Here is a 24,456-nt window from a genome sequence, read left to right as displayed (position 1 = left end):
TAAGAATGAACCACTGATAAACATAATATGTTTATAACTTGTATAACATTTCATTTATGTGCATGTTTTGAGCATTGGGCAATGTTTAATTTACATTGGGCTTTCCAAATTATATACGATTTCTTTTCAATAGGCTTTTTCAGATGACTTTTGAAAAAATTATTAAAATGGAAACTTAAGTGTTTTTCCAACTACTAGGATTTAGATACAGAATACATTTTTCTATTTATAAGATTCATCTCCAGTGTGCATATATCATGTGTCTTTCAGTGTACCTGAGAGAAACAAAGGCATCCCTACATTCTGTATGTTTACAGAGTTTTTCAGAAATTGACTTATCATATCTTCAGCTAGAACTGGAAACACTGAGGACATTACCACATTGTTTACATGCATATTTTCCCCCAGTATAAGTTTTTTATATTTTCAAAGGGAAATGGCAAACTTACATGGCTTCCCATATTCCTTACATTCATAGGGTTTTCTTCAGTATGAGTTTTTTTGTGTGTTCAAAGGGAACTGGAACATATAAACGCTTTACAACATTTCTCATATACATATGGTTTTTCCGCCAGTATGATTTTTTTCATGTTTTCAAAGATAACTCGGGTAATTGAATGTTTTCTCACATTCCCTACATTCCTAGGATTTCTGTGAAGTATGAGTTATTTCATGTTTACATACAGAACTGGAATATCTGAAGGCTTTATTGCATTTCTTACAATGCTAGGGTTTCTCTCCAATGTGAATTCTGTCATGTGTTTCAAGGTAATTGAAAGGACTACAGGCTTTACCACATTTTTTGTTTACCTTTATAGGATTTCTCCCCAGTATGAGTTTTTTCATGTGTTCGAAGAGAACTGATGTCTGAAGGTTTTACCACAATTTTTACATTTATAAAGTTTATCACCAGTATGAGTTCTGTCATGTGTTTCAAGGTAACTGAAACAACTGAAGGATTTACCACATTTTTGACATTCATAGGGTTTCTCTCCAGTGTGAGCTCTTTCATGTCTTCTAAGGGAAGTGTATTGATTGAAGGCTTTACCACATTTTTTACAGTCATAGGATTTCTGTCTAGTATGGTGTTATTCTTATGTTCACATGGAGCAGAAATAACTGAAGACTTTACCACATTTTTTACGTTTATAGGGTTTCTGTCTAGTATTATTTCTTTTATGTTTTTGAAGGGAACTAGAAAGAGTAGCTCCCTTACCATATTTCTTATATGTAAAAGATATTTCACCAGTGTGAGCCCTTTTATGTTCTTGGAAGTAACTAAGACAATTCTTTCCCACATCCTACATTCATAGAGTTTCTCTCCAGTATGAGCACTTTTGTGGTTATAAAGGCTTTATTACATTTCTTTCATTTATGAGGCTTTTCTTCACTGTGAGTTCTTTTATGTTTTTGAAAAGAACTGCAGAATCTCAACATTTCTTCCATTCACGGGGTAGTTCTTCATTGTGAATTACTTTATGTCTTTGAAGTAAATAGGGAAACTTAAATGTTTTCCCATGTTTCTTACATTATGTAATGGCCTGCAGGTCACGGCTTGGAGCATGCAACTCCTATAGACTTCTTTGTCCCTTCTTTACTCTCACTGCTTCATTTAACTAACATAAAAATATATATTTTTTGAATAATGTTTCCCTTGATGAACAAATTAAATGACTCTTTTCTATCAAATTGGGAAATGTTTGGAATTATGGTCATACTTACTAGGTATTTGGCAGTGAAAGTAGAAATTGGTAGAATGGGGGTTAGGGAGGGAGAGCATCAGGAAGAAGAGCTAATGGATGCTGGGCTTAATATTAATACCAAGGTGATGAATTGATCTGTGCAGCAAGCCACCATGGCACACATTTATCTGTGTAAAAAAACCTGTGCATCCTGCACATGTACCCTGGAACTTAAAAGGTGAAGGGAAAGAAAAGGAAGTTGGTAGAACAATTTTGAAGCATAATTCGATGGTAGTGTTTATCAAAAACTTTAAGCAATGTTTATCTTCTTTATTCTCAATAATTCTACTTCTAGTAATTTATTAGAGATGCATACAGAATTATACATGATAAGCTTTATGACACTCTTAATGATAAAAATTGAGGTTGAATAACACAACAGGAATTAGTTAAGGAAATTATATACATTTCTTCAATTCAATGGAATAATATGCTGCTATTAAAGATTATGTTGTAAAAGATTAATGGTCAACAGATAGGCTTATGATATGTTGTTAATTTTAAAAAGCAAGCTTCCAAGTAGTATATGCAATATATCATTTTATAAAAGGGGTGTGTGTGTGTGTGTGTGTAAAAATTGTAGATGAGAATATGTGACACGGAAACTCTCTTTGAGTGGGGTCATGCTTAACTTGTTTTCTTCCATATTTTTTTGTATACTCCAAATTCTTTTCAGTCAACATATATCACTTTAAATAGCAGAAAAAAGCCTCAATAAGTATCAGTTAAATAAAAGTTAAATGAAGATACAGGTGAGTTAGATAACCTATAGGATTTCCTTTGTCACAGCAGAGCCCCTCACTGCCTATGATTGTCCTTTTTGTGAACACTCTTTTCTAGTCTAAATTGTCTATTTTTTGGTAACCTGACTATATCAGGTAAAATACTACTACTTTACCTTTCTTTACTTCTCCCCTAAGATACCCTTTTTCTGTGTTTATCTTAAGTCCTCCCCATTCTTAAGAGGGCCGCACACTACTTTTCTATACCTGTGGCCAACTGATTGACTACAGTATCTCACTGAGCCAGGAAGTGCAACAGTCATAGTCAACTTGACGTTCTAGTTAACCACCAATAACTGATTCCAGTGGGTAGAGGAGATGAAACCTGTTTGATTTCTCTGGGCTCCAGCTTAGCCTCTTTCCTCTGTGAAACTTGCCTTCAGTTATCTTGCTCTATGGTGATCGTTTTCTTGTCCTTACTCCGATACCCATTATTATGTGTGTAGCACTTGCATGTAGTACACATCCATTTGTTCACATTTTTAGTATACATACTTTATATCCTAACCACACTTAATTTGAGAGACAATGTGTTAATATAACTTTTTGTAGTCTGAGTAAATATAAAAGCAACTTGTACATTGTGGATATTCAATTCAAATAAATTGAAGTTAAGTTAGTAAACATTTGAAACAATAAAAGAATATTTCCCCTGAACAGCATTATCTATGCTTTATAACTTCAGGTGCCTTCTACAATATTGACTCCCAAACATGTAACTCCAGCTTCAGTCTTCTATATATTCAACAGTTGTTCAATAATAGCTCTATTTCTATATCCACAAATATACCATCCTCAGATTTATATCTTAAGTCAACCCCTTTCATTCTGTTCCCTCTGCTACTGCCTTTGAAAGTTTTTAGGTGTTTTTTTTTTTCTTATATTTTTGAAACAGGCCTCTAACATATCTGCCTGACGGGTTTCACCTCATTTCACACTATCCTTCATCTTGCCATAAAGTTTTAGATTGTTTGCCCTCATAATTAAATCTTTACTGGGTGCGCTTCATTTTCACAATAAAGTCTAACCTTTCTTGTATAATCAGTAAATTACTTATGATCTAGACTCTCTCAAACCATGTGTTTTTTCCTGTCCATTGCAGACTTATTTGTAAAATAAGACAAAAATGAATTTATGCATTTGGACAAGCATAAATGTTTACTCTCCATTTCTGTATTTATCTCAGACTGGTAGCCAGCTGTGTATGGCCCCTTACCAATTTGCAGGTGATACATTGAGCACTGTCCTGTCAGCTTTCCTAGTCTCCCTGAATTCGTACTCGTTTCCTCTGACTGAAATGTCCAGGCTCCCCACCCTTCTTGGAAAGTCTCACCTCCTTTGGGAACCTTTCTTTGACCTTCACAGGGATTAAGATATTCGTTTCTTTTCCCTTATTATGTAGCAAGATTCACAAAAACAGAAACTAAACTAAAACAAGATTTTTCCTTAGAGCACAAACATTCAGAGGAGGGCATTCAAGATTCTTAAATAATGAATTTTAAAAGTGTGTATGTTCCTGAAATAGAGATTTAAGCCTTTACTTAGTAAAGTTTCTTCTTTCCTAGTAAACACCTCACAGCCTCCTTCCCTCCTACAAGTCTAGTGATTATAACAGGAAGTAACAGATTCAGATCAATATTTTTTAACAATAAAACTGTTGCATTCATTGATTCCTTCTAGGATGGCCCCAGAAGTTGCAGCAGTAGAGAAGAATGGTGGCTACAACCAACTCTGTGATATCTGGGCAGTAGGAATAACAGCAATTGAACTTGGAGAACTTCAACCACCTATGTTTGATCTTCATCCAATGAGGTGTTCTCATTATTTATATTTATACAGTTATTGATTAAACCTTTGGGGAAAGTGAAATGCCGATAGCTCAGCGTCAAGCTCATTTTTAAGAATGAAAAATAGTAAAGGTGTTGTAAGGGATTTAGGGATAATTTCATCTGAAACCTATTGTGGGCTAGTCTGAAGGTATTTACCTCAATTCATTGTTCACAATTACAGATCAGTCTCCTTGTTCTGTTCCTCTTCTCCTTCTCACTGCTGTACTTGACTAGTCTTTAAATAAATAAAACCTGTCTTGTACTGCTGCTCGTAAAATAACAGAGTAAGTTGTCTGTACTGTTGGAAGCTTTTCCATAAAACGAATTTCCCTTAATAAGCACACTAGGATATGACAGTTAACATTATCTTAAGACTTTTTGAGTCTTCATGTTCATTCTTCTATCAGTTGATCTTGTTGTTGTTGTTCTTGTTGTCCTCTGTGAAATTACAAGTAAACAATAGAATGCAGATGAGACTTTTCTAGTTACATTTGATTTTGTTTCTTTTTATTTTGTCTAGGAATAATGAAGAGATATCTATGCCAAATATAATTATCATTTACATTCTAAGATATACTGTCTCAGAAAAAAAAATTTGAGGGCTTCTGAAAAGTTTTGATACTTTGACAGAAAAGATAAATTAGGCTAAAATTGAAACTTTTAAAGTAAATAGGATAAAGCTCAAAAAATTACAGAATGGGGAAAGTGTTATTTTAACATGATGGGCAACAGATTAATATATACTGTATAAGGAACTCATTCAAAGACTACAAGCATAAGGTAGATTAAGGTTTATGAGCAAGTACCAGATATGGGAAACTATTTGACCGCATAAGCAGCTAAAGATACGTAAATATATAAAGATACCTACTTTTAGCTAGAATGCTGATAAGTGCAGACTTTTTGGAAAATACTTCGATGTTGTTTGTTAAGGGCAATGCAGATGTTTTGGTGATTCCCCTGTTTAGGGGATTACACTTCAGAAATGATCCAAGAAAAGAAAATTCTAAGAATTACGCATTTCGGGTTAACAAGGGGAAAAAATCTAAATATATAGTAATTGGTGAATTGTTAAGCAAATAATTTAATACTTAAGGGCAGCAGTTACATATGTATGAACCAAAGCAAAATGAAAAATTATTAGTAAAGAAAAATTATAATTACTAATGTAAATATAATGTAATTGGTAAGCATTTAGATAAAGACTAAAAAGATTAGAAAATTTTTAAAAGCTTAGAAAATTTTAAATAATAGAATGGTGGGAATATAGATTTTTTTTTCATTTTTCCTTTGAATCACTTAATTTTTAAAAAGGAAAAATATCTTTGTTATGCTGGAAAAAGAAAGACTAAGGAATATGCTTAGAAACCTGGGATTTTGTAGGAAATGCTGAAATAGAGCATTTTAGGACTTCCTTCTTAAATCCTCTATCCTACTACCCCCATAAGTCCATAAAAAAGTGGGTCACACATGAGTTTATAGACAAAGTCCTCTTGTAAATTGGCTTATGTATTTAATATAACAAGAGAATATGGGAAACAATTGTCCAAAAAAGGAAAACAGTCAGGAAATGGATATAATTTGCCTATATACCCAAAATAAATATGGAGGCTAGTCTTTGGTTAAACATATATCTTAATGTTAGAGTAACATGTCATCTCTATGTGTTAGAGAATTATATACAATTTAATATAGACATGTGCTTAAGATATAATACTAGTTACATATGTAACGGTACAGTAAGAAAACTCTTTTCTGGCATTGGGTAGGTTTGCTTTATGAATAAGGGCTTATTGGAAATTTAAAGAGAATTTTTTTTGTAGGCTATCTAAAGTATTAAAAATATAATTTCCGTATCCCAAAATAGTTTTCATCTTTGCCTACATGTGTAGTAGTCTTTATAAATTCATTACAGAATTCATTCTAATTGTTAGATGCAGTAATTTTGATATTGTTCTTAAACTAGTATTTTTATTTCAGGGCTCTCTTCTTAATGTCAAAAAGTAATTTTCAGCCTCCAAAACTAAAGGACAAAACAAAATGGTGAGTTAAAGGATATACAGTTTTATAGAATTTTTTCAGTCAAAAGGGGTATAGATTCAGTTCCCATATTTTATAGGTAATTAAACAGAAGCCCATAGACATTAAGCAGTTTTCTCAAAGTTACACAGCTAAGTTGCTTGCAGACCTATGGCAAGGATCTGGATTTATTTTCTGTTATTTTTATTAATTAATTTATTTTTTGAGAAAAGATTTAGCTGTGTTACCCAGGCTGGAGTGTAGTGGCATGATCATAGCTCACTGCAACCTCAAATTCCTAGACTCAAGAGATCCTCCCTCCTCGGACTCCTGAGTAGCTGGGCCTGCAGGCATGTGCCACCACACCTGGCTAAGTTTTGTTTGTTTGTTTGTTTGTTTGTCTGTTTGTTTTAGAGACAGGGTCTCATCACTATGTTGCCGAGGCTGATCTCAAACTCCTGGCCTCAAGGGATCCTCCCACCTCAGCCTCCCAAAACACTAGGATTACAGGTGTGAGCTACTGTGCCCAGCCCAGTGTTTTCTTTTTCCTTCCTTCCTTCCTTCTATCCTTCCTTCCATCCTTCCTTCTTTCCTTCCTTCCTTCCTTCCTTCCCTCCCTCCCTCCCTACTTTCCTCCCTCCTTCCCTCTCTCTCTCCCTCCCTCCCTCCTTTTTTTTTTTTTTTTGAGGTAGAGTCTTGCTTTTTCACCAGGCTGGAGTGCAGTGGCACAGTCTCAGCTCACTGCAACCTTTGCCTCCTGGGTTCAAGCGATTTTCCTGCCTCAGTCTCCTAAGTAGCTGGAACTACAGGTGCACACTACCACAGCCAGCTAATTTGTGTATTTTTAGTAGAGACAAGTTTTCACCATGTTGGCCAGGATGGTCTTGATCTCTTGACCTTGTGATCCCCCCACCTCAGCCTCCCTAAGTGCTGAGATTATAGGCATGAGCCACCACTCCTAGCCCGGTGTTTCTTTATAATCCAATATTCTCATAAAACTCAATCATTTTCTTAGCTCTTTGGCAGATTGGATAAGAAGTATGGTGAGGAAAGAATTAGAAGTGAATATATTAAGATTTTGAAGAAACATCTATTGTTGCCCTGGATTCCTTTACTTCCATTAATCACACATTGACTTTTGTGGAAGGTGATATGAAAAAAGCTTCCAGATACCATGACACTTAAAAATCAATCTCTGTTGGTTTTTCTCTCTCTCTCTCTTTTGTAATACTCAAAAAGATTATTATTTATTTTCATTCTAATTCCTTCATTCTCTTACAAAGTAAAGCAGTTCACCTATCTTTATAGTCCAAAAAATTGTCATCAGTTGGTTAATAAAAATTAAAGATTTTTTTTCTGGTAATATCTTCCTCATACATTTAATAAAGGAAGCCATACAAATAAGTTTCCAAGTTCTTAAATTCTGGAATTTGTTATCTAGGTTACATGGATCTTTGAGGATCTGGGAGCCCCCCCAAATTCTACATGTATATCCATTTTTCTAAGAAGACAGTCCATAGCTTATTTCATATTCTAAGAGGCCCCTCCCCAGAAACAGATTCTAAACCACTGCTTTATGTTTCAGTAGTCTGTCTTAGCATAGTTTTGTTTAGGAATCAAACCATTCTGGGGAGATAACAGGAAAGAAAGGCAAATCACACTGTGGAAAGAAAGGAGTATTATATTCTGCTGCTAACTATATTCCTTTGTATTGACACTGGGTGCTTCCTATTCCCTGTTGCCCTAAGTTCCTAGGCATCTGGAACTGAACAGTTTTATGGCAGGAATGACTGATATTCAGTCAGCAATGAATGACGGTTAGCTGTAAATGCTAAATTCACAGTCAGATTTCAGAGCAGTTACTACCATTGGAGGACCTTTGCCAATCTTAGATACCGTCTGACTCCATGTTATCTCTGTCACAAACCACCAAATCTGATGCAATGATTTGATTGCTCTGCAGAGAAGTGCTGTGTGGTTGTTGTCATTGCTGATAAATACGGTTTTTTTTATCCCTTTAATTCTTGTTCATTCTCTCCAGTGGAATCTTGGTAATGGTAGAAATACCTTTTTTGTGTCCTTTATTAATAATCAAAATGTGATAACTTGATGTCTTCTCTTTTCCTCACTTTATCAATGAAGGTGGCAGAAAACCTTTCCAGTTGCTAAAATTGCTCCCTCTTCTTTGCCTTGTTTCCTAAGAAATTCATTTGCCTCTTTGGGACTTAAATAGTCTCTTAAATTACCCCATGCCTACTCTCTGTGCCATCCAACTCTTTTGGTATAGCACTGTATTTACATACTAGGTAAATTACACAATGAGAAAAGGACATTTTGATTCCTAAGTATTACCTAGAAAGGAAGGTCGTATATCATGTAAATGACACAGCATTTCTGATTGTTAGTGTAATTTTTGTGGTCGTATATTACTGTTCTGTTACTTAATTGTATTTTATTTAAAAGACAATACTGACACAGATGTTTCCAAGGATAGATTGTACTTTGGATTTAGTTTTCTTGTTTTATATACAACCAAGTGACCCAATAAAAAATCATGGTGTTTTAGACTTACTTGCTGTTCCTAAGTTAATTTTATTTATTAACACCAAAAAGTAATAATAGTGAAATATTTTTGTATGTCTCTTTTTATTTGAAGGTCATCAACATTCCATAATTTTGTCAAAATAGCGCTAACTAAAAGCCCAAAAAAAAGACCAACTGCTGAAAGACTTCTGACTGTAAGTCATTGAAATTGCAGAGTTTTCTGTAGTCATGAATTAGACATATCAGTAGAACAAACGTATTTAGGTTTTTAATACAAAAATGTTAGTGATCTCTTACAACAGGGGTCAGCAAACTTTCTTTTATTTTTTTTTGGAACAGGTTCTTACTCTGTCACCCATAGTAGAGTGAAGTGGCGTGAACTCAGCTCACTGCAACCTCCGCCTCCTGGGTTCAAGCCATTCTCCTGCCTCAGACTCCTGAGCAGCTGGGATTACAGGCATATGCCACTACTGCCTGGCTAATTTTTGTATTTTTAGTAGAGATGGGGTTTCACCATGTGGCCAGGCTGGCCTCAAACTCTTGACCCCTGGTGATCCTCCCACCTTGGCCTCCCAAAGTGCTGGGATTACAGGTATGAGCCACCACGCCAGGACCAGCAAATTTTCTACAGTGGGTCACATAGTAAATATTTTAGACTTTGTGGGCCATACAGCCTCTACCACAACTGCTGAGTTTTGCCATTATAGCACAAAAGCAGCCATAAACAGTGTACACATGTGGGTATAGTTTTAATGCTCCATAAAACTTTATTTACAAAAAGAGGCAGTTGATGCACTAGATTTTCCCTATAGGCTGTACTTTGCTGACCCCTGCCTTAGAGAAAACTTTAAAATATTGCTGTCAGCTAAAATGAATTGCTTTTCTTGGCTTCTCATGTAAATTTATAGAATACTCTGTGCATATGTGTATGTATAAAATACTTTTATATTAAAAATAGTCAATGATGGCTGGGCGTGGTGGCTCATGCCTGTTATCCCAGCACTTTGGGAGGCCAAGGTGGGCGGATCATGAGGTCAGGAGTTCAAGACCAGACTGGCCAACATGGTGAAACCCCGTCTCTACTAAAAAAAAAAAAACAGAAAAATTAGCTGGGCATGGTGGCTTGTGCCTGTAATCCCAGCTATTTGGGAGGCTGAGGTAGGAGAATTGCTTGAACTGGGACCTGGGAGGTGGAGGTTGCAGTGAGCCAAGATTGTGCCACTGCACTCCAGCCTGAGCTACATAGCGAGATTCCATCTCAAAAAGAAAAAAAAAGAAATAGTCAATGATTACAACAACCTAAGAAAGCTTTACTGAAATGCCAATATTTAATTATATATGTCTTTGTACATTAACACAATGTTATAGAATTCAATGTATTCAAATATAGGACATTACATGTTTTTTTTCTTATTGTGATTATAGACCATACCACAGTATTCATTTGCATCAGCATAATGATAAAAGTAATGAATGTTATTGGTATAGCCATATCTAATCTATATTAATTTTATAACTTAATATAGATTAGAGAACTTTACATAAAGAGATTACTTTCTAAATTTACCCTACAAAGGCTCTTTAGTTTTATATACTATGTAATTATGGATTCTCTGATTAATATTTTTACTAATACATTCTCAGTTTGTTTATATTAGTAGACTCCCTTATGCTTATCTCTGTTGGTTACTGAATGAAAAAAATGAAGATAGCATTTTCTGTAAGCCATAGATGTAAAGCCATACTCATGAAATTTCATTTTGTTTTCTGTTACTTAGCATACTTTTGTTGCACAGCCAGGTCTCTCTAGAGCCCTAGCAGTTGAACTGTTAGACAAAGTGAACAATCCAGATAACCATGCACATTACCCTGAAGGAGATGACGATGACTTTGAGGTAAGGAAGTGTTTACAGTCTTATATTTGAAAACAAATGTTTTGTAAGGCCTTAAATTTGCTTTTTTTCTTTGTCCTCTGGGTCTTTTAGCTTAGTTAAAACAGGTTTAGCTACAGAGATTAATAGTGTAAACTATACTTTTCCTGCATATAATTATCAGTTGATACTTTTTTTTATTGTGGTATAACCAGTTGATACTTTTTTTTTTTATCCTAGACTAAGATTAGTTCTTAACATTATCTTTTTTTATGTTCTTAGTTTGGTTAGCCTGAAGTTTTGGTAGCTGAGATTGAAATCAGGTGTTCCCCTGCAGAATTGCAGAGGTGCTTTCCCTTTTAGTGATTGCCCTTCTTTTTGACATCAGCTTCTGTGTGTATGTGTGTGTGTATATGTATGTGTGTATATATATATATAAAGGACATCTGTTTCCAAGAAAATAAAAGTTTTAAGAGCCTTGCTTTTGACTAAGAAAACAAAAATTTAGCCACAGCACATATGCATATTATTTCTCACAAAAGAGACTCTTTAGAAATCTAGCTGCTTATTATTGTAGTTTCTCTAGAATTCTTATTAACAGAATACAAATAATTTTAAAGAATGAAGCTGAAGTTCCTATTGGAAAATGTTACCCTTTTCAATATTTCAAAACTATTATTTCTTATATAATTAGTTGTAGGGCTATTCATAACTATCATTGCCTTCTCTGAAAACATTATAGAATTATTTTTAATGTATTTTCTATAACAATACAACTTGTCAGGAAATCAGGGATGAGAGACTTCCTCTTCATTGGCAGGTATCTACTTAGGGCTATATATAGCACAACTGTATTTTTTTTGCCAGTCTTTCTCTCCTTGTGTTCCTTCTTCTCCTTTTGTGATGTCATTTTATTTCTAAGTTTTTCTGAATCTGTCTCTTGATGTCCATTTTAGCCTTTATTTCCGTTATATCTCTACCTTCACTAAAGGAAATTTTCTATTTCTTGTTTTTCAGTTTTAAATTATTTCCTATATCATACTATGGGCCAGACATGGTGGCTCACACCTATAGTCCCAGCACTTTGAGATGCCAAGGTGGGCAGGTCACTTGACGTCAGGAGTTCAAGACCTGCCTGGTCAACATGGTGAAACCCCATCTGTACTTCAAAAAAAAAATACAAAAATTATTTGGGTGTGGTGGTGGGTGCCTGTAGTCCCAGCTACTTGGGAGGCTGAGGCAGGAGGATTACTTGAACCCAGGAGGCAGAGATTTCAGTGAGCCAAGATTGTGCCATTGCACTCCAGCCTGGACAACAGAGTGAGACTCGGTCTCAAAATAAATAAATAAACAAATAAATAAATACTGCCGTAACTACTAGCACTCATTGGGTACTCAATGTGCGCCAAATGTTAGGCCAAATAATTTCTATGTTAACTCATCTAATATCAAAACAGTACTTTGTAGTAGGTACCATTAATATTCTTGTTTTACGTTTTAAAATATTTAAATTAGATCAGGCACAGTGGCTCACGCCTGTAATCCTAGTACTTTGGGAGGCCTAGGTGCGTGGATCACCTGAGGTCAGGAGTTTGAGATCAGCCTGGCCAACATGGTAAAACCTCATCTCTACTAAAAATACAAAAACTAGGGGAAAAAAAAAAGAAATATATATATATGTATATATCCTTGTTTTACAAATGAGGAAATGAGGGACAAAAAATGAAAGTAATTTGCCCAGCATTATATGGCCTATAGGAAATGGAACCAGGATTTAGATCCAGGCAAACTCCAGAGCCTACTCTCTTAGTTAATACACCATCATCTTTATGTATGTATTTAATAGAAATAGTCACTAAACAATCTTTTAACTCCAGTCTTTATTTCTTCACTGCCTGGTATATAGCATAACCCTGTCGTGTCGTGAGTACCCAGTGAATATTTTGTTGAATGTTAAATGAACTTGAAGTGGAATTATTAAATAAACCAGCCATACATAAAATTTTTTTCTAGTTGAACCACTGTTTGCAACTTGGGATTAATATTTTAATTGTTTAAAGATTCAAAACTTAGTAAAGTTATTCTTGCATAAATATAGAATTAGATATTACTTAGTTCTCCAGTTCACCTTTCCCTGGTTATATGAATAACCAAGCACCTTATTTCTTACCGCATTTTGCTGGGCTTCCGAAATCCACTCTACTTTCTGAATTATCTATTTCTGTTTAATAATGTCACCATAATTTTCAGTTCTTGAAATGCAAAACCATGTGCCAAGCAGTTGAGGGCACAATGGTATATGAGACTAACACTATCCCTGCTATTATAGAGCTCTTAGTACAGTCTCAAAGGAAATTCAGAAATACCAACAAATAATTTACACATGTGATGGATTGGGAAATATAAGGTGCTATGGAGGCATATTATAGGGGCAGGAAAAAACTCACTACTGTAGAAGTGACATTTAAGCTGAAAACCTGAAGGATAAATCAGAATTAGAGGAAGAGAACAAATGTACATAGCCTGAATAGAGGTGTTAATAACATGTTTGAAAGCCTAGCGATAAGGGAAAAGGCAGTGTAAGTAAGGAACTAAAGAAAAGTCAGTCTGGGTCCGGCACGGTGGCCCATGTTCTTAATCTCAGCACTGTGGGAGGCTGAGGTGGGTGGATCACTTTGAACTCAGGAGTTTGAGACCAGCCAGGGCAACATAGGGAAACCCCACTTCTATAAAAAACAATCAAGAAAAATTGGCTGGGCATGGTGACACACGCCTGTAGTCCCTGCTACTCAGGAGGCTGAGTCTGGAAAATCGCTTGAGTCTGGGAAGCAAAGGTTGCAGTGAGCCAAGGTCGCCCCACTGCACTCCAACCTGGGTGACAGAGTGAGACCCTATCTCATAAAAAAAAAAAAAAGAAAGAAAGAAAGAAAGAAAAGTCAGTCTGACTAGAGCAGAAAACAAGGAAGAAACAAGTGGTAGAAGGTAACGATTCAGAGCTAGATACCATCTGTCAAACCGTGTTTAAAATGTTGGGCTTTAGTCTAAGGGTAGTAGAAAGCCATTAAAGGGTAAGGGAGTGACATAATCAAAATGTGCATTTTTTTTTTTAATTTGAGGTGGAGTCTTGCTCTGTTGCCCAGGCTAGAGTACAGTGGTGCGATCTCAGCTCACTGCACCGCCGCCTTCCTGGGTTCAAGCAATTCTTCTGCCTCAGCCTCCCGAGTTGCTGGCATTACAGGCTCCTTCCACTGTGCCCGGCTAATTTTTGTATTTTTAATAGAGATGGGGTTTCACCATCTTGGCCAGGCTAGTCTCAAACTCCTGACCTCATGATCTACCCACCTCAGCCTCCCAAAGTGCTGGGATTACAGCACTATGCCCTGCCAAAATGTACATTTTTTAAAGATCTCATTGGCTTCAGAATGGTGAATTTATTACCAAAAACCTGTTAAAAGACTGTCGAAATTATACAAGGTAAAAATAATGGTAAATTAGGCTGGTAGAGCAAGGATGGAGAAAAGTGGATTAACTTAAGAATTATGTGAGGGAGTTGATGATTGGATGAAGACACAAAATTAAGGAATAAGAAAAGAATTACTACTAGATTTTGACTTGAGCAGTTGGATGGACATAACCATTTACAGTAAAAGATAGGAACACTGTGATAAAATCAGGTTTGAGAGAAAAGATGAGTTTTATACTGAAGAAGAAGTTGCATAGAACTTCCAAATGGAAAAGTCTAGTAATGAGCTAGATATGTGTTGTAGCTTGTAGAGAAAAGTTTGGACCAAAAATACAGGTTTGAGGCTGGGTGTGGTATGTCTATAATCCCAGCAGTTTAGGAGAGGCCAAGGTGGGAGGATCACTTGAGTCAAGGAGTTGGAGACCAGACTGGGCAACATAGTAAGACTTCATCTCTACAAAAAAATTTTTTTAATTAGTCAGGCTTTGTGGCAGGTGCCTGTAGTCTCAGCCACCTGGGAGGCCAAGGTAGGAGGATCGCTTTGGTGCAGGAACTCAAGGCTGCAGTGAGCCATGATTGTGCCACTGCACTCCTGCCTGGATGATAGAGCAAGACTCTCTCAAAAAAAAATAAATGAAAGTAAATAATAAAAATATAACTTTGAGAATCATTAGATACACATGTAGTTGATTTGTTAGGAGTAAATGTGATCACCCAAGGGAAGCGTGTAGAATAAGAAGAGAGGCTAGCGCAGAACCTGAGATTTCTCCCAAAATTTAAAGATCAAGTAGGCAAAGAGCACTAGCAGGAGACTGATAGAAACATTGAAAGAAGGAAGGAGAGGAGAGTTTCCGTGAGAACATAGAAATTAAGTTAAACTAGTTTTTGGCTTGAGGTGATAATGTTTGATGAGTTTAACAGGGATAATTTTTCTAATAGAGGAAGGGGAGCTAGATTAAGTGGTTTGAAAGATATGTATAGCCATTCATTTATGAAATTTCAATTGTGAAGGGGAGGATAGGATAGAACAGTAGCTGGAAGGGAATGAGTGAGAGAAGAATTTTTTTTTTTTACATGTGTATCAGGGGCAGTGCTTGAACAGTATTAAATGCTTATGAATACTGTCCAATAGATAGAAGATTCAAGGGAAGTAAGATGGAAAGGCAGAGTCCATGAGAAAGAAGGAGGGAGAGGCGTGGATCTGGAATATAAAAGACTTGATCTTAGATAAAGCAACATTCTTCTTCCATGAGAGAGGGGGATGCTTGGTAATGCAGTGTAGCTGGTGATTTCTATTTTCTCTGTGAAGTAAGTAGTGAGGTTGTCTGTACATGTGAAGGAAAATGGGTAGTTTTGAAGAATGTAAAGAAGGTACAGAATAGTAATTGAAGAAAATGGAGAGTTAAATGACTAGAGAAATGTTAGTGGGCAAAGCTGGAGCTCAGATTAGATGAATTTTCAGTGTGTTCTGCTCTGTAATTTTCCTCCAGCATGATTGATACCCCAGATGTAAACAAAAGGTAACCAGTTGAGTTTATCCAGGATTGGCATTTGCTGTGCCAGTATACTAGAAGACAGTGGGGCAAAGGGAATTTAGGACTTTTGCAAGAGAGTACTTGAAATTATATACCACCAGACATAAACTGGATAAGGACAGATATTGATGAAGAATGAGAAAGTAATGGATCAATGGACTTGATATTCCAGTGGGAATATTAAATAAGTGTAATGGGAGTAAGAAAGAGAGTAAACTCAAATGATCAGGGATTTGTAATATAGAGGAAATTCATGTATCAGAGCTGATGACAGGGTCCAAGATGTGATCTTCAGGAGCTGAGAGTACATTGAAATATGTGAGAATGTCATTAAAGATGGAATCAGAAAATAAGTCTAGAACAATGGATCCTGCTGGGGTTTTGAAGTTCCTTGGTGTGTTGGTGGATATTGAAGTAAGGGGGGAACAAATGAGCCACTTTCAGAGCCATCAGTGAATGAGAGTGAATCATCAGAAATTTGTTTAATAGGGATTGAGCTGAAGGCCTATCTTCAAAGGAGCAGGAGGTTCTGCAGGTTGGGTAGAAGTAGCTTGCTTCTCACTTGGCTTACTACAGTGTTCTTACTCAATTTCCCTGTATCCAATATTTCTCCCCTCTGTAGTCTCATTCATACACAATAGATAACTCTTAAAGCCAACACTGGCGATGCCACTTCCTTGCTATAAGGTCTCCAGAAATTTCTTTTGCCAGGAAACTAAGGTGAAGAGCCCCAGACTGACATTTATAGCCTTTGATGATCTGGCTCACCCTCCTGCTCTGTCTTTCCATCTTTGTCATGTCATTACCTAATCTTCACTGCAACCAAATAATAACTAACCCCCACTCCCGACAAACACTCCACAATTCCCTGTTATTTCTTGCATCACTTCATTCATATTATTTTTGCTGTCTAGAATGCTTTTCCCACATTGCTGCGTATTCAGTGCCTACTGGTACTTAAGGCCCCAGATGAGATTACAGCTTTCATGAAGAACTATACCCCTTCAGGTCAAAGTCACTTCCTTCACTGGGCTTTAATAGTATTTCATTGTTATCCTCTTAATGAAAGGCACTTGCTATTTTCTTACATGTGTATATTTGTTTGTCTTATCTTCCTGGACTATAAGCTCTTTCAGGACAAGATTTGTGTCTGTCTTTGAATCTCTTCAGTATTTTATGCAGTATAAACATGGAACAAGTGAAAACACTTCCAAAGTATCTTAGCGTTCATTGTATTTGTTTTATGTTTATCTTATAATTTACTAGTAGATACTCATATTTATCAATAAATGATAATTTAAGAAAGTTTGACCTTTTAACTTAATCATTGAAATGTGTTAAAGTATATATATTATGCTTGTATTCACAGCCCCATGCAATCATTCGTCATACCATTAGATCTACAAACAGGAATGCCAGAGCTGAACGGACTGCTTCAGAAATAAATTGTATGTGTTTGGTTTACATTTTCCACTGGTGGTTTTGGAGGGTTGTGCTGGGTGTTCTTGTATGTTTTGTAGAATAATAAAATTGCAGACTAATTAAGACTACATACTTCAACATAACAGACTACTTCTAAAATAGGGGTTGCTTTTCTGGTTTTGATGGAATTCCCTTGGTTTGTAATTTTTGAATAATTTTTATTTTTTAATTATGGAGATAATCATGCCCAATGCTAAAAATCTGCAAGGAAAAAAAATATATAAAATCAACATTATACACAATCACATCACCCAGAACCAACCCATAGTTAATATTTTGCCACATTTCTTTCATTTTCCATGTGTATTTTTACATGGCTGAATTTATGCTATTCATAAAATTTCACTTAATAGAAGTATTTTCCAAATATTAGCATAAACTTTATAACCATTCTGTTTAGCAATTGTTTTCAGTTTCATTAATTCATATATTGTAGTTAGCCAGTTTACTCTCACTGCACATTTGGGTTGGTTTCAGGTTTTAAAAATCAGATTAGCACTAAGATGAATCTTTTCTAAAGCAAATATTTCAAAAGAGAGATTTTTTTAAATTTAATAAATTAATCACTGGCAGGTGAAATTTTCCTATCAGTATTTATCATCTTAGCCACATTAATTTAGAACAACAGGTTTGTAAAGAAGTTTTAGTTTTTCTCTGATTTATTGCCTTAAATGAATACTTGTTCTGAGGGATTTAAAGTAGTTTACTATAAAATAGGGTATATGACTAACAAAATCAAATAAAATTGTAAACCATACTAGAAGGAAGATAATTCATTAAATATTGCAGCTAATTAGAATTATTGCCAACGTGCATTTTGTTTAAGTCTGAGCTTTCATAAACCCAAACATTTCTAGCCGAGTACAGCTTTAAAGCTCTTAGTCACAGGAGATTTAGAGTATGTTTCCCTTCTTAGTTGTTCCAATCAGCTTTTTCATAATTAAGCCAGTAATTCAAGATTTAATGTCTTTGTTAGTGCCTAGATTGATGATACCTTCTTAATGCAGTTCTCTCCTTATATAATCTGAGATGAACTCTGTGGGCCTCAAATACCAGGCAGAAAAGTAGCAAAGTTGATAATCCATTGTAACATCATTTTCTTTATTTTATGCACTTCCATAGTATTTCATTACCGTAGTCTGTTTTATCTATCTTTTCTTGTATAGTTTTGGGGTTTTGTGTCTTATTTAGCAAGGCTTTCTCCATCCCAAAGTTATAAAACAAATTTTCTATTGTTTCTTCTTGTACTTTTAATGTCATTTTTTAAATATTTAAAAATCTGGTATAAATTATTTGGTAGAAGATATGAAGTATAGATTCAACTTGAATTTCTTTCTAGGTGACTACTCTTTTGTTTCATATTTATTAAAAATGCAGTCTTTCTACTCATAGATTTGATATGCCATCTTTATTATATACCAGATTGCCGTATATATTTTAGAATTGTTTCTGGAAATTCTATTCTATTGCATAAATGTCTGCTTTTGTGCCAGTAGCATACTTTTGATTATTATGTCTTTATAATATCTGTTAGAACTAATCCTTCTCCTACTCTCTGTCCCTCCACAGCACACACACATACATACCTTGTCACACTTCTTTTTCATTATGACATTAGCTATTGTGTTTCCCCCACATAAACTTAAGAATCGGCTTATGTGGTTTAAAAAAAAAAAAAAAAGAAACTCTGTGTTTTTTACAGAGATCTTAGTACTTTGGGAGAGTTGACATATTTATGATACTCAGTTTTCTTAACCAAAATAGGCTTTTTCAGAGATAAGATCAAGATTTAGTTCTTTTATATTCCATGAGGATATCAGTGCCCAAAATACCAATATCCTCATAGAGGAGCTGTAGGTACTTAAAGCACCAGCAAGAAAGTGGTAGAGTAGAAGGTCACGTTATTAATGAGTTGTCTTTGAAGTTTTGCAAAACTTCTTTTGTATTTATCAGGAGTGTTTTACCACTTTGCTTTTATTTATTTGATAGATTTTATACTATTTATTTCTACTTTTTTTTTTTTTTTGAGATGAAGTCTCGCTCTGTCGCCCAGGCTAGAGTGCAGTGGCATGGTCTCGGCTCACTGCAACCTCCGCCTCCCGTGTTCAAGTGATTCTCCTGCCCCAGCCTCCTAAGTAGCTGGGATTACACTCACCTGCTACAACACCCAGCTAATTTTTTGTCTTTTTAGTAGAGACAGGTTTTCAACTATGTTGGCCAGGCTGTTCTCGAACTGCTGACTTCATGATATGCCCTCCTCGGCTTCCCAAAGCTCTGGGATTACAGGTGTGAGCCACCACACCTGGCCTCTACTCTGTTTTTTGTTTCAGTTTTTAAATTGAGGTAGTAACTTATATACAGTAAAATGCTCAAATCTTAAGAATACTTCGGCCAGGTGTGGTGACTCACGCCTGTAATCCCAACACTTTGGGAGGCCGAGGCGGGCAGATCATGAGGTCAAGAGATCGAGACCATCCTGGCCAACGTGGTGAAACCCCGTCTCTACTAAAAATATAAAAAAATTAGCTAGGCGTGGTGGCATGCACCTGTAGTCCCATCTACTCAGGAGGCTGAGGCAGGAGAATTGCTTGAACCAGGGAGGCGGAAGTTGCAGTGAGCTGAGATCGCACCACTGCACTCCAGCCTGGTGCCTGACGATAGAACAAGACTCTGTCTCAAAAAAAAAGGAAGCATGCATGCTCCAGGATGAATTTTTAAATATATATACTCATGTAACTACCACCCAGCTAAAAATACAAGTATAGAACTTTATCAGAATCTCAGAAGGCTTCCTTACAAGAACCTTTCCAATCAGTATTCTTAAATTCTATACACCCCTGCCCTCCCTCTGCCCAGGCTAATCACTCTTCTGATCTCTGTCACATAAACTGGCTTTTACCTGATCTTGACCTTCAGGTAAATGGAATCATTCAAAAAGCACCCTTTTGTTCCTGGCTTCTTTTACTCAACATTATGGCTTTCAGAGTCACGTGTAGCAATAGTTCAGTTTTCACTATACTGTAATATTCCATTGTATGACCATACCGCAATTTATCTATTCTTCTGTTCATGACTGTTGGATTTATTTCTGGTTTTTGGCTGTTATGACTACTGTAAGCATTCTTACCATGAATTTTCAGTGGACATAAATGATTATTATGAACCACACCCAATGAGCCTAAGACCACCAGGGACAAATGTGTAGTCCAGCAAAGTCAGGTTTATTGACTCCTTGCAGTGACGGAGAACACACACCAAGAGGAACTGAACCATTCAGGATTTCATCAAACAGGAGAAAAGAAGTACAGGATTTTGGAAAGAATAAAGTTCAGGTGAAATTTAAGTGATGACTTAAAGCAAAGTAGGGATGTATATGAAAGGGTGAACATCACGTCTCTGCTGTAAAAGTAAACTCAGAGTGTGTTTCCTTGGAAACCTGTTGAAGTGTTGTGTTCAGAAATGCCTTTATTTGAAGCTCTGCATCTGGATTGGAAATTGAGTCTGTTTCTCTGTGTCAGTGATTTAGGCCAGGCAAGAATAGGATGATTCATTCTAAACATGATTTCATAGAGCAATGTTTCTGGCAGTCATTGATTTTAGGGAGAGAGATATCTCAGTTAGAAAGCAGTATAACTCAGAGAGGGTCATTATATGAAACTTTACGTGTGCAAAATGTCCTTGGGAGAAATATTATTTCTTGTTAACTCTGCATTTGGATTTGTGTCTGCCCTGTCAGCCTGATGAATGGCAAGGCAGATTTCTTACTTTCTCAGTCTAATTCAGATATGAGTGTATTAGCTAAATTACCTTATTTTTTGTCAGGGTAGGGGGGTCATCTGAAGAGTATATTGGTGGTTGAGCCCAATTACCTTGGAAACCAACTGATTACATGAAATTGGCACCAAGGGAAGATGGGAGGTATTCACAAAGAGTATAAGCCTAACAGTTAGTTTAATTGTATAATTTTAGTTGACTCATGAGTAAATTTCAGCCAGGTATTAGACTCATACTCCAGACTGACTAAGGCTGCAAAGGGCAATAGTAAGAATAGGGACTCTCCAAGTATAATTAAGAAGTAACAAGCATCTGTCAGTAGTCCAAAATCTCCAGCTACCAAAAGGTAGGGAATGTGACTAAGAAAATAAAGTACTGTTGCCACAGTTTAAAGTAAGACAACCAGTGGCTCCAGTTATCTTTCCATGGGTCTTGGGTAGACCTTCCACTTCCATCTGACTTGAGTGGAAGCTCTCTTCTTTTTGTAGTCATCTGCTTCAGAAGGATTCCTTGTCACCTCTTTCTGAGGTGTCCTGCTGGGACAGTCTTCCAGTGATTTAAGATTGGCTTACGTCTCTATATTTGAGAGACATTAATACAGGGATCAACACCCTATTTTACCATTGCATTAGTTATTAACAGTGCCTGGCAAAATTCTATTTATTGAGGTTAGAGGGCAGTATTCCAGAAGACCGTCTCTGAATTTTAATATAAAGGTTGCTTTAGAGGAAATACTTCGTGAACCTGTTCGAATGGAAAACTGTGTGTACTATGAGTTTCAGTTAATAACTGGAGATGTAATAAACATAGAAACTTGAGTTGGTGGCAGTATTTTCAAATGTATAGAATGCTCAGATTTTGGTTCATTGAGAAAGAGTTAATGAGCTCCAGGGGAACTGCCCTCACTCGTCATTCGGGCAAAGGAGAAAAACCAACAACGAAAAACCCTTTAGGCTAAGGAAGTCTCAGGATTTCTGTAAGTTTAACCAACTTCAGTTTGAGATTTCCATTTGTCCTTTTTATGTTAACCTCAAGGCTAAGAGTGATAAAGGCAATAGAAATATTGAGTAAGATGTACAGATGCTCCCTGATTTACAATGGGGTTACGTCCTAATAAACCCATTGTGAGTTGAAAATACCGTTAAGTCAAAAAAACATTAAATACACCTAACCTACCAGACATCATAACTTAGCCCAGCCATCTTAAACATGCTCAGAATACTTAACGTTAGGGTAGCTGACTGGGAGCTGTGGCTTGCTGTCGCTGTCCATCATCTCAAGAGAGTATCATATCTTATGTCACTAGTCTGGGAAAAGATCAAAATTCAAAGTACAGTTTCTACTGAATGCATATCAATTTTGTACCACCAGAAAGTCAGAAAAATTGTAAGTAAAGCCTTCGTCAGTTAGGAATCATCTGTATTGTCTTACAAATCCCCTTAGTAACAGTTGTAGAGAGACAAGTGTTTCTATTTCCAGAGAAGTAATCAGAGATTTCCCAAATAGGTATATTCATCCTAAAAATAGACATATAATTGCCAAATAAAAGCCTATACTGACAGAATAACTATTTTGGGGGGAAAAAAAGCCCTGAAGTATAACATACCTGTATGTTCTTCTACATCAATATTTTTTGAAGCTGCCAATTACAACCCAATTTATGACATCAACTCAGTTTTTTAAAAAAGGAGATGAGGTACTGCAATATGAAATTTTTGTGGGTTTTTTGTTTGTGAGCAATTTGTGATGTGTCTAACTGCATTTTTTCTTTGTGTTCTATCTTGGGTTCATCGAGCCTCTTAGATATGTAGGTTAATATTTTTCATCAAGTTTGGAAAATGCTTGGTCACTGTTGATTCAAAATTTCTGCCCCAGTCTCTCTCCTTTGCTTCTGGGACTCCAGTTACATATGTTGGAACACCAGATGTTGTCCACAGGTCATGGAGGCTTTGCTCTCCCTATCTTCTCCCTTTATCCACACATAAGTTGTTTTTTATTTGTTTGTTTCGTTGTTTGTTGTTTTTTTTTCCACTGTACTTCAGTTTTGTTTCTGTTGCCCCGACTTGAAGCTCATTGATCTTTTTTACAGTGTTGAGTCTACTATTGAGCCTATTCAGTCAATTTTATTTCAGCCAAGGTTTTTTTGGATTTAGACTTCCAGTCATATATGTAATATACCTGTATACACATACACATTATATAATTTCTGTTTTTCTACTGAGATATTCTATCTACTCACTTACTGTATCTCTCTTTTCTCTTAAATCTTTGAAAATATTTATAATTAGCTGTTTTAAAATTCTTGTCTGCTCATTTTAACACCTTTGTCACCTCTGGGTTAATTTTTATTAATTTGTTTTCAACCGATTATGGTTTATATTTTCTAGCTTCTTTTTTATTGTATCTTGGACAATGTAATACAGTGTTGAACATCTGGATTTTATCCTCTTTCTTTAAAGAGTTAATTACCTGGTATGTCTACTTAATCCTTTCGAGGCTTATGTCAGGTTTTAGTAGAGTATTCAGCAAGGTCTTTCCTCTGGTAAAAAGCCAGATATTTTTCCTGGTACTGTGGGATTCCAGAAGCGCACAGTGCTCTGTTGGCCATTTTCTGAGATACCTTGCATAGTCTTACTTTGCTCTTGGTATTCAGCCAAAGACTTAAGGAAACCTCTTTGCATATTTTTGGAGTTCCTCCTTTATACAGCTTTCTTATTTCTGATATTGTGCCCTCTTTCTAAGCAGTCCCAAATTCAAATCATTGTTCCCTTCACCTTTTGAGACTGTTACTTTCTCTTTGGGCTCCATTTTCTTGTGTACTAGTTTGGAAAGTGCCCCCCAGGCAGTAAATCAGGGTAAATAGGCTCTTAACACCATGTATTTTCTTCCTTTAAGAATCACAGCCCTGTAATCCCAGCTACTCAGGAGGCTGAGGCAGGAGAATTGCCTGAACGTAGGAGGCGGAGGGTGCGGTTAGCGGAGATCGCGCCATTGCACTCCAGCCTCGGTAACAAGAGCAAAACTACGTCTCAAAAAAAAAGAATCACAGCCCTGTGGTGTCTATAGTGCCTTGCCTCCAAACAGTTGCTTTAGTTTGTACACACACAAACATGCAGACATACATAAATGTTACATGTAGATGGTTGTTTATACAGAAGGGTAAGACCAATTTCTGTTATTTAAAAATGGCCAGGCATGGTGGCTCACACCTGTAATCCTGCCACCTTGGGAGGCCTAGGCGGACTGATCACCTGGGGTCAGGAACTCCTGAGGTCAGGAGTTCCAGACCAGCCTGGCCAACATGGTGAAACCCCATCTCTACTCAAAATACAAAAATTAGCTGGGCGTGGCGGCCCATGCCTGTAGTCCCAGCTGCTCCGGAAGGTGAGACAGGAGAATTGCTTGAACCTGAGAG

At 36.3% G+C, this 24,456-nt stretch overlaps 1 protein-coding gene across 6 annotated transcripts in view; it reads left to right on the top strand.

The window, feature by feature from the left end:
- The window catches only part of MAP4K5 (mitogen-activated protein kinase kinase kinase kinase 5), a 113,915-nt gene that overhangs the window by 58,317 nt on the left and 31,142 nt on the right, over positions 1-24,456 (top strand). For all 6 annotated transcript variants that reach the window (XM_032244550.1, XM_032244549.1, XM_032244554.1 and 3 more), the window contains 5 exons: positions 4,205-4,336; positions 6,334-6,396; positions 9,029-9,110; positions 10,695-10,811; positions 17,155-17,233. In XM_032244550.1, coding sequence (XP_032100441.1) covers positions 4,205-4,336; positions 6,334-6,396; positions 9,029-9,110; positions 10,695-10,811; positions 17,155-17,233 — 473 coding nt within the window. The remainder of the gene's footprint in view (positions 1-4,204; positions 4,337-6,333; positions 6,397-9,028; positions 9,111-10,694; positions 10,812-17,154; positions 17,234-24,456) is intronic.

Source organism: Sapajus apella, unplaced genomic scaffold (assembly GCF_009761245.1).
Source record: "Sapajus apella isolate SASKATOON/1434 unplaced genomic scaffold, GSC_monkey_1.0 scaffold55, whole genome shotgun sequence".
Taxonomy (NCBI): Eukaryota; Metazoa; Chordata; class Mammalia; order Primates; family Cebidae; genus Sapajus; species Sapajus apella.
The sequence above is the reverse complement of the archived record's forward strand: the minus strand, read 5'-3'. Positions and strand labels throughout refer to the sequence as shown.